General features: G+C 37.2%; 1 protein-coding gene across 1 annotated transcript in view; it reads left to right on the forward strand.

The window, feature by feature from the left end:
* Window positions 1-11207, forward strand: part of SPAST (spastin) — a gene marked incomplete at its 5' end in the record, with an annotated part of 33584 nt that extends 22377 nt beyond the window's left edge. Inside the window, 6 exons of the mRNA XM_010287373.1 lie at window positions 1345-1424; window positions 2241-2283; window positions 3439-3518; window positions 6156-6226; window positions 8158-8198; window positions 9909-11207. Coding sequence (XP_010285675.1) covers window positions 1345-1424; window positions 2241-2283; window positions 3439-3518; window positions 6156-6226; window positions 8158-8198; window positions 9909-10031 — 438 coding nt within the window. The remainder of the gene's footprint in view (window positions 1-1344; window positions 1425-2240; window positions 2284-3438; window positions 3519-6155; window positions 6227-8157; window positions 8199-9908) is intronic.
* Between the last annotated feature and the right edge of the window lie 302 nt (window positions 11208-11509).

Consider the following 11509-nt stretch of genomic DNA (forward strand, 5'->3'; position numbering starts at 1 on the left):
TATGTGTCACAAAAGCATGCACTGTAAAGGAGTAAGGTGAGACTTGGGGAATGAGGATTTCAAATGGACTAGTTCAGATCACAGGTATACACAGCTCTGACACGTCGGAAGGATTCATTTCTGTGTTAGTATGCTTTTTATTGAGCTAGGAATTTTTTCTTGGCATCATGACCTAGAGATGACAGGATATGTAACACCCAGGAAAAGGAACTGGCTTTCATAGTTGTGTATGGGGGCAGGAACATATTAACATCAGAATATTTGTGTGCCACACAGTGCTGTTTTTTGTAGTTTATATTCCACTACCACACTGGAATATGGCTACAATGGTGAGGCAAATAGTAATGAGGTATTGAAGGAGAAGATAACTGTATAGAGAGATGAGATCAGGAAAAACTTGCCTGAAGTGAGATGAATCAGGACAAATAATGGAGTGTGACAATGATATGCAGAAATTATTATACACACACTTTTCCCTTAAAATGGAAAAGGGAAAGGTAAACACAATTAGCAAGTTCGTAAACTTTGGATCACGGTGTAAATATGTTATACAAGATTTTTGTGGAACTTCTTGGACTTACTAAGGCAGCAATGGACTTAAGTCTACTTGGACACTAGGTAAATAATAACACGTCTGTGATACCCAGATGTTTTCTCTGAAAGCTAGAAGCTGTAAGTCTCCATATTCTCAGGAATAAAATAAAGTCTTGCAATTCAGTGATTGCGGCAGGGGGAGCAGAATTACTGTGTCTTTGTGCTATTGAGTAGCTTCTAAGTTTTATTACTAGCTTCTTGCAAGACAAATATTAGATAAATCTCTGATCTGATTTTGTGGTTCTGGCTATACCTTAGTCCAAAGTTTTGATTCCCTCTTTCTCTGTAGGCTTCAAAACAATGTTTGGTGTTGAAACCCACAACAGCAGAAAGCCTCTGGCTTTTTAAACATAATTATTTCTGGATGACTAAACTTCTGAGTGATTTGTGTAGTCTTGGTTTTCTCCAGCATTGTAATTGGTAATTGCTTAGCAACATTTGTGCTCTTGCAAGACTCTCTTCAAGGAACGTAACTTGGGCATATTGTCTTGTGTTTACATTCCTTTTGTTTTGTTTTGTTTTGTTTCAGGTTTTTTTTGGGGGGTGTTTGTTTTGTTTTTTTAATTTTTACTTTTTCCTAGTTTGACTTTAAAACATTCTTTAGATAAATGCAAAGCTAACTGCATTAATAAAAAGCATACACAGTAGGATCCCATCAGTATGCTGAATGCACAGCAAGTCTCTGACTGGCTTTGTTGTATTACTACTTGATGTAAACTGAAAGCTGGCTTGCCTTCCTACATTATATAGGTGCAGTCTTCTGGAGAGGACAGAATACTTGTGATGGGAGCAACAAACAGGCCACAGGAGCTTGATGATGCTGTTCTCAGGTACCACATTTTCTCTTCCTTTGTTTGAATACAATAATATGATGTTCACTATGAACAGCAGGTTTTGCTACTTAGTCTGAAACGTAAAACAATGAAGACACCAAGCAGCAAAAGTTGTTTGGCAAGGTTAAGTTATTTAACTTCTCAAAGAGGTGCCTGTCTTTTCTCTCTTGGGATACATCTGCACAAGCATGACAGCCTTGGAATGGTCTTAAATAGCAGTGTCTGTTGAGACCAAGTCAGCATTTTATAAGACTCTTTTATCTTATATATTGTTTTTTTTATTCTTTGGATCTTAATGGCAGGACAAAGGAAGAAATTTGGCCAGTGAAATCCAGTATTTCTGCTTTGTGAATATCCCATGCAATTACAGATCTTGCTGTAGATTTGCCTTAGGAATTTTTTGCTACAAGTTCTCATACTTGCTTCTCTTTTCATCCTTGATTCAGGAAAATAGGCATGTGAGCACTGTCTGAACAAATAAAACACATTTTTAATAATTCCAAAGACATTTTGTGTACAGTGAAGAGATGCTTCATTTTGTTGTTGGTACTCAGTGATATTTCTACCTTTAGAGTGTTTCCTGTCTGGGAAGAGTTTCATAACTTCAATAAGAGTAAGGTGACACCAGTGGCTCATGCATGTTCTTTGGTTTTTATTTGTCTGTTTTAATCTGTGGTTCTACTCCCTAGAATTTGATGAAGTGGAATTTTGACATTTATCAAACCAAGTGCTAGATCTGTATGCACTAGAAAGTTTTATAAAAGTGTGTGTCTATATATGTACACATGTTGTGTGTTTCTTTTTTTTCCCTAGACGATTCACCAAACGGGTATATGTGTCTTTACCAAATGAGGAAGTAAGTATTGATTTCACACACACAGAATCATTAAAGTTGGAAAAGACCTTCAAGATCATAAAGTCCAACTGTTAACCCAACACCACCATGCCCCCTAAACCATGTCCCAAAGCGCCACATCCACACGTTTTTTGAACACCTCCAGAGATGGCGACTCCACCACCTCCCTGGGTAGCCTGTTCCAATGCTTGACCACTCTCCCGGTGAACAAATTTTTTGTAATATCTAATCTAAACCTCCCCTGGTGCAACTTGAGGCCATTTCCTCTTGTCCTATCACTAGTTACTTGGGAGAGGAGACCAACACCCATGTCACCACAATCCCCTTTCAGGTAGTTGTAGAGAGCGATAACGTCTCCTCTCAGCCTCCTCTTCTCTAGACTGGACAACCCCAGTTCCCTCAGCCGCTCCTCATAAGACTTGTGCTCCAGCCCCCTCACCAGCTTCGTTGCCCTTCTTTAGACATGCTGGAGCACCTCAATATCCTTCTTGTAGTGAGGGGCCCAAAATGCATTTCCATGAATTTTCTTCAACTTAGGATGAATTCTATGAAAGAGAATAACATATATTTCATGGAGTATTCTTATCTTGCCATAGTGGATTATTACAATTCTGTGAATTAACTTCTGGCCCAGCTTGGTTGTATACACTGTGCTTTTAATTCTGGTGACTATCTGAAGTTGTTGCATTTGTTTTACATGTGCTAGTAGCAAATCTGGTAGCAGCTATTCACTATTTCTTGGCTAGTGAGGTGTTGCTTATGTACTGGCAGGCATGGACAAGTCTGAAGTAGGGCTTGCAGGAGCACATTTTGGTTGGTTGGATAAGAGTGTTTATTGCAAAAGATGGAAGTAGCTTTCTTTTAATCTTTTTCAGCTCAACAGCAGGTTAGGGCTTTTGATGAGGATTCTAATGTATTATTCTTCTTTAGTGCCTCTTTAGAAGTAGTTTGATGCCTGATCTCATTACAAAATTCCTCTCTCTTCCCCTGAAGAGATGATAGTGTACAGTCTAATCACAAAAGCACTATAGGCAAGTTTAAACTAGTGAAGCACAAAAGCTGACCTGACAAACACGTAGTTTTGTTGTTGCAACAGAATTTTAAGTGTAATGTGAAAATGAGTTTTTACATCTGATAAATGTATCATCTTTTCAGACAAGATTGATTTTGCTAAAAAATCTTCTAAGCAAGCAAGGAAGTCCATTGACCCAAAAAGAGTTAGCACAACTAGCTAGGTAAGTATTTTGTAACTATACTAAATATACACATCTACTGCATTCCTTCAGACTGTTTATTAATTCAAAATGTAACAAATGTAAATCATCAGAGAGTGACAACACTTGATGAGAATAAATTGCATGTGTTTTGGGAAGATGGTCTCTGGTCAGGCTGTATGAAAGTGTTTTTATATATGCTTATATATAATCTGCTTGTTTTTTCCCCACACTACCTGGCTGGGTTTCTGTTGTTGAAACATGCTCATCAGTGCATTTCTTTCTGAGGAGGAGGGAGGGGGATGCTTTTCTCCACCCAGACCCCAGGCAGTCCAGCTCTCCTCCTTGATGCGAAAAGGCAGTACCAGTTTTGCACTTGGCATGCATTTCAAATCAAAAGCAACTTTGCTTGTCCATTGCTAGGTGTGTTGAAGGTATTGCAAACATAGCAGAGCAAGCACTGGATAATTTTAGATTCTTTTCATATTTGATTGGGAAAATGTAGGTTAAATGCCCTTCCTATTATGAAAATACTTTCATCATTAAGATTGATATGATACTGCTATTTGTCACCCTCAGAAATTAAATGTTATGGGTGTGAAAGACGTTCGACTGAAAAGCAGGTAGAGCACCTAGGGCAGGAAGGAATGAAAACAGAGCATGGGATACCAAAAATATGCCAGTGGGTGTACTTCAGTCTGTGTTTGTGGTAGTACACAGGAGGTGAGTACAGTCTTAGATGTAGTAGTTGTCAACCTCTTAGTAGCATTACAAAAATCTGATGTATTACCCAACTGAATAAATTCTCTTTGTACTTGAAGGATGCTAGCTCAGGCCGTATTTAGGCTGCAGTAATAACAAATGAGAGGAAGGATACAATGTCTTGGATTCTAACTGCAAATTTGTGAGCCAAATTACAACTGCAACTTAAGTACACTTTTTTTTTAAAGGGTTTAGTGAAAATATGAGTTGAGGATCCTGCCTTGCTTCATCTGCCATGTTTCTTTATTTCGAAACAGATAGGTATTTAACCTCCTCCATGATTTTGTGTTCCTTCACTCCTCTGCAACTTTTTCTACAAACTGTAACAGAATTAATGATCTCCAGAAGACTGAGCTGTGAAGCTGTTGCTGCTGCAGCCAGCCACTGCTGTACAAGCTGGCTGGGGTTTTTCTGGTTTTAAATTTTTCTTTCATTAACCCTTACTAATTTTCACTTGTGTTGGCAGTATATATTGGTGGCTTCCTGGTTCAGTGGAGACCTTTAATCTGCAAAGCATTTAATTGGTTAACTTAGAAATTAAGTCTAATTTTGGAAAAGCTCCCATAGAGACTGAGTCCTTGGTTTGTTGGTTTTTTCCTTTTTTTTTCCCCCTTGTGGTTCTGAGGATTTGGGTGATCTGTATGTCTGTCAGTCTTATAATAAAACAAACAAACAAACCCCAGTAGATAACATGGTTTATCTTCCTTTCAGTTTACTTACAGAATACTTGCATATTTACACTATATTATTTCCCGCATCAATGGGAAGTGTGTGCAAGACACACTTAGAGAACCTGTTTCTTTCTGAATAAGGACCTGTCCAATGCATTTAGCTTCCAAGCTTAGTTATAATTCTTACTTGAAGCTAAATGTGTAAAGTGTTCAGGCTTCTGCCTGAACCACTGAGGCTGTGGCTCAGGCTGCTGCAGCCATCTCAAGCCCCTCAATTGGTTCTCAGTCATTAGCAGTTCCAGGTTTAGGCTTTGACGTTGGAATCAGTTGCTGAGTCAGACTTAGCTGTGCTAGAGATCATTTTCCATGTGTTAAACTATAGGAGGCTTTTTCAGTACTCTGCTAAAATACAGGCTGTGAATTCCGATTGCTGAGAAGCTTGCAGAGTACTTTGAGGGTATAGTCTACCTGTTACCGAACCTTCTGACACTGAAAAATGTCTTCCACCAGAAATAATGCTGTCTGTACTATAACTTGCTAAGCAAAGTGGTGCTGCTTTTCAGATTTGTATTTACTCGTCTGAATGAGTAGAATTTTGTAGTTCCTGGAACCCACTCATCAGCTACTACCATGGCTTTTCATTAAGGGCATATTGTAAAACTACCACTTATTTTCAAAGCCAAATACCACTGTTAGATTTTTAGTAATGCCTGCTTTTGCCCTTTGCCTGGCTCTGATGTCAAGTAAAAGTGCACATAGTTTTAGTCAGAAAACTGGTCAAGTGATCAAATCACGATCAATGTGTGTGGTATTGGGTTCTCATTGTATTGATCAGGTCGCAAGAGTACAGGACAGTTTAGTTTTGTTGCAGATGAAGATAAAACTAAAATGATGACAAACTAGTGGCAGGGCATTCTTGCAACAGGAATAGTAAATGTGCTTGGGATTAGTTTTCATTTACAAATCCAAGCTGGTTGCTCTTTTTGCTTTTCCTCACGTGTTACTTGTGACTTGAATATCTGTACTTTAATGTGGGAATGACTTTAAATACAGGTCATTTACATTGAATGCACTTCTGATTTATAAAACTGCAAAACAACATCAAAATAATACTACTTCTGACTAAGTAACATTTTAATCATCTGCAATTAAATTGATATGGTTTGAAGCACGTTTTGAGTTGTCTTTTTCTTCCTCCTTTCCCCTGCTTTTTCCTTTGACAAAGAATGACAGATGGATACTCTGGAAGTGATTTAACCGCATTAGCAAAGGATGCAGCACTGGGCCCTATTCGAGGTAAGCTGCATAGCTTTTTATTTAGGTTTTGAAAAACTCAGTGCCCTTGATATTAGAGATATTATATTTTCCTACATCTTTATAACTCTTAAACTTCTAAAATTAAGCATTTTAGATTGGATTTTGGTCTGTCGCTCATAACATCTTTTTAAGATTTGCCATATGCAAAAAACCCTCAGTAGCTCACCATGCAAAACAGACAATTTTTGTGTCCTATGAGGAAAGCAGGGGGAATTATTTTTCATGGATTTGTGGGATTTTTAACTAGTGCATCTTTCCTAAGCTTCTGTCAGTTCTGTTGTATCTAAATTATTATTTGAATAGTGGTCTTTGCCTGCATTACTTTTCTTACAAAGTGGGCAGATCTCTTTCAAGTCTAAAGGAAGGAAATACTGAAACAGAAGTAATTTTGTGTTTGGGTTTTTTTTTTAGATATGGTTTGAATAGCATAGCTGCTTTATATTTAAATCTTCTTAATGTTGAATTGTGATCCAAGTGACAGTTGTGACTCAAGTAGTTTACCTATAATTTTTCTTCCTCTGACATTTCCAATTGTGAAAAAATACAATTTTAATGAAAAGTGAATACTTCTTTCTAAAAAATAAAAATAGGTTCCAACCCAAACACCCCCCTCTTTGTTCCTTTTCACTAGCTGGTCATTATGTGTCCAGTAGCCACATATGAAGGGGATGATTTTGTTTAGTGGGGATCAGTAGTGGGATTTTGTGAAGAAAAGATTGTGACGATTTGATGTTAATTTCCTGTTTGCAGAAATATCTTGTCCTACCTGACAGAGGTAGGACAGAAGGGCAGCCAGAGCAGAAATGTTCTGTAATATCAGCCTATTATGTGTAAATAAAAGTTGTTGCAACTCTCTTAAATGATATATGGGGAGGAGAGGTCTGTGCATGTTTTGTGGGTGTGTTTTATTATTTTTTTTAATTGAGTCAAAAATCCTGTAGCACGCAGTTTTGCCAGTGCACTATCTCTTTGAAAGCAGCTGCTGCAAATTAATGGGTTTTTACCCACTTACTTTCAGCTGTTGAGATTGCAAGGCACATCTTCCAAAATCTTGCATAATAACTGGGAAACAGCGCTGCATTAAATAGCTCTCACAAGAGACATCATGTCTCCTAAGACTATGAATATGTGACTTCAGAGTGGTTGAATTAATAATGTATGTATTTAGGTATGCAGGCTTTACTTTGCTGACAAATCACTTCACATGCAAGTCTATTTGAGAAGAGACCATGAAATCTTGTGCAGCCTATTTCTTCCACCTGCTCCTGGCTTCCGTATAAAACAATTTATTTTTTAAAATGTTTTTTAATGTCAGCTTTGCCAGTCCTGCCTAGATTCTTTTTCTTGCACCCACAAAGAAAAAAAATTTGCTGTATTATGTCGATACCGTAACAGTATTGCAAGTGGAAAAAAAATGCCAAAAGGTGAAGGATACAGTAATGCCTACATCCCACCAGTACTGCATAGGGCAAGAAGCATTCCGATGTGCCCTGCCTGATTTTATTTCTGTATTCTTGACTGACAGTACCTTTCTGTTTCCTGAAAATTGTGCATGTTTGAGGGTCATGGGGGTTGTAGGTACCAGGAGTAATATATGGGGGAAGGCAGCTCTGTTGCACTTGTGTGCTGTTCCCCACACTTTAGGAATAAAGAAGTAGTTCTGCTACCACTTCGTACTGTATCTGCAGTGATTGAGTGTGCGAGCAGCCTCGTTGAGGAGCTGATAAATGGGGAAAAAGGAGGTAAAAACACCATGTACCTTTCTGTACAGGAGATCATGTTGAGGTAGGGATATATAATTTTTAGCTGTGGGTTTTTTTCAGAATAAAAAGTGCTTTTAACATGCTCTAGTTGTCAGAAGTGATGAAAGTTTTCCTATGAAACTCGCTGATCTTCCTTTATTTTTACAGAATTAAAACCAGAGCAAGTGAAGAACATGTCTGCCAGTGAGGTATGCTATTCTAGCAGTTGTATTTTCCCCTTTGAATAGAATGGATGCTCACGAGAAACTTTTAAGGTCCCTTTATTTACACATAGTATCATACAAAATTCCTAGCATAATTTGGGGGGGTATTACCCTTTTTTAGTACTTTTTCATTTAAGAAAATTCTTTACAAATAGTGATTGAGAAGAAAATCTCAAATGTCAAGAGAAGACATTTTCTTTCTCTCAAATGAGAAGAAAACATCAGATGTCTGAAGTTCTTTGTGTAGCTTGTTGGTTATCAGGCTTAAGAGCACTTCTTCCAGCAGTAAGTCTCTCCTGGTCTTAGTTTCAGCTGACTGTCCTATCTTTTCCTTCACACCAAACTGCAACTTGATCAGTTGATCAGATCAACCTATCAGATGATGCCAGAAGCCTGGCTTTTATTTTCTTGCAGTGTTACTCCCTCAAAACATTCCCAGAAGTATTATGTTAAATGATTTATTTTATTTCCACCACCCCTTCCCTCCCCCTATACATACAGCAAGTCATCTTAGGAAGAACCTCTGAGGGATTTTAAAACAGATTTGTTTGTGTATATGTATAATACTTACATTCATTCACGTGGACCATCATAAAGAAACAAAAAATAGATTAAATTCCTCATCAGAAATTGCATCTGTAAAGATGAAAATAAAAGGAAGAGGTTGGTCCTGCATGTCAGAGTTTCTGTTCAAATGTGTGTGCAAACCACAGTTATTTAGGGGAAAATGAAGCAAAACTTAATTCCCCTGTTGCTTTCTGTTCTGCTTTTCTGTCCCCTTTTTCTTTCCTTAGATCATGGCTAAGGCTATGATAAGCTGAAAGGATTTGTTGCAGGAAGATGGGAACATCTGTGAGAATTTGTTTTGAATGCAAGTTTACCTCCAATAGCCTATAAACACTAGTCCCAAAGAAACATGGGGAATCTTCTCCAATTGTAATGTTAATATTCCTTTAGTAATGAGACTGCTTGTTCCACACGCTTTGGTTATTTCCCATCATGTCTGAGTGTTACTTTATATGGGAAATGTCTGCTTACAATCATGTCCTCAGCAAACAACTGAAAAGCATGTGTTGAATCAGAGAGGTTGGATGGCTGACAGCATACTACGGTCTGAATACAGCTGTGCTTAAGCTTTCAGCACCTTATTCTCCTGCTATGCAGAGGTATGCCATCAATGTGTTTAAAAAATCCCATGTCTTACTCTTTACTCAGTTCTGTGCTCTCGTATGCACCAGCTTGCACCACCTAGTGAAATACGAAGAAATAACACAATCTCATGGGCTACTAAATAACAAGGCAGGCATGATTACCAGAAGTTTTTACAACCAGCAAATACTGATAGTCTTAAGTTAAAAGACTCTTGCATCAGGTCATAGAATCATAGAACAGCCCAAGTTGGAAAGGACCTTGAAAGATCATCGGTTCCAACCTTTCGTGTGAAAGGGAACATAGATGAGATTATCTAGCACCCTCCCAACCACATCTTTAAAACCTCCAGTGATGGGGACTCTACCATGTCCCTGGGGAGGCCCTTCCAGTGGATGACTGTTCTCACTGTAAAAAATGTCTTTCTTCTATCAAGATGAAGGAGTCATAGAATATGCTTTGTTAAAAGTGCATACTGAAGTACTTCTTGAAAAAACTGAAGTACAAAAGCACTTGTGATCCTGATGTCTTTCACTTTTTGTTTAGATGAGAAATATCAAACTATCGGATTTCACTGAGTCTTTGAAGAAGATAAAGCGCAGTTTGAGCCCTCAGACCCTGGAAGCATATATTCGCTGGAACAAGGACTTTGGAGATACCACAGTGTGAAACACTACTTGAAATGAAACAAAGTGCTGCCTAAGAAGCAATTGGTACAGACTACTGGAAAGCAGCCAGAGTTTACAGGACTTTACAGATCTTTAAGTATCTGCATTAAAACTTGAGATTAAGAAAAAATTATACAATGTGAAATGTGTTCATTAAAGCCTCCTTGCCATTTAGTGAGGATTTACAGTCTGTAAGAGCACAATAGGACTTGAGGTAAGATTCCTAACAATCCGATTATGGTTTGAACAATAATATATGTCTTTTGTTTCAGCTAGAAGGCTCTGATGATATTGATCATTGGAAAGCCTTTTCCCTATGTTGTGTGTGGGGTTTTTTGTGTTTAATTTTGCCATGACGTTGATGTCTGGCTTTCTTCTTTATAACTACTAACTTAAAATTGGAGGTTTGTAAACTGTGGTTCAGTTTTTGACTTTTTTTATCCTTAATGTGCCAAATAAAACAATTTCCCTATGCAGAATGGAAGAACAGCATTGGGGAATTACAATTATTAAAATGTAAAAAGCAGCTGGTCTGTTATTATTTGTCTCTTTGTTTAATTGTAATGTGACTGTATTGTTCACAGAACAGTTTTAAAGAAGACGTTTGATAGCAGAACAGCAAAAAAACCCACCCCCGTAAAACCAATTCAAACTGTCTTTTAAAAAAAATAAATAAATTACTAAACAAAAAAAAAATAGACTAAGACATTCATTTACTGGCAGTATTTTCTCTTAACGCATTTGTAATGCTTCCATTGGTAGAATGTTAGCTTATGCTTATGGTGTACAACTTGAAGCCCAGCTGATGTTTGACAGAGTAAGTGATGCTAATTGTCAAGTTTCAGAAATTATGTGTTTCTACTCTGTAGTTTGGTCTGTTTATGGTAATTGAAAGTAAAATTTCCACTGTGTTAATTTTTTTAATCTACACATGTAAGCATTAAAATACAAGGCTACATGTTTAATACATGGCACACATTAATGTTTTTATAGCTTTCATATGTTTTGGTTTATATATTAAAGTATGAAACACTCAACTGATCTCCTTTTTTAAAAAGAAACTGCATCTTTGTACAAATACTTGTTTTTATTATATAAATTACAACCTATAAAAGAAACCAAACGCTTAAGTGATAGCCTTTAAATACTGTAATAAAGGAAAATATCTTTGCCTTTACTTCTAAAGGCCTTGTTTACAAATTCTACATGGATTTAACACAGATGTTTGCAAGGCAGAACACTAGTTCCTTGTTAGAGCAGGTTTGTGTGGTTTTTTTTTTTTAGATACAACTCTCCCAACTTAGTGATATTACAAAAATGCTGCTGTTTACAGTTGTTTTAACTAAATTGAGTTACAAGCTTTGTTTGCTTTTGGTCTTAACAAAAAATTTTGTTCTTAATTTTTCATTTAACTTATTTTTTTATTGGTAGGAGTAAGTCAAGTATTTCTGGGACTACTCACTGAAAATTGACTATAAA

Source organism: Phaethon lepturus, unplaced genomic scaffold (genome assembly GCF_000687285.1).
Source record: "Phaethon lepturus isolate BGI_N335 unplaced genomic scaffold, ASM68728v1 scaffold24095, whole genome shotgun sequence".
Classification (NCBI taxonomy): domain Eukaryota; kingdom Metazoa; phylum Chordata; class Aves; order Phaethontiformes; family Phaethontidae; genus Phaethon; species Phaethon lepturus.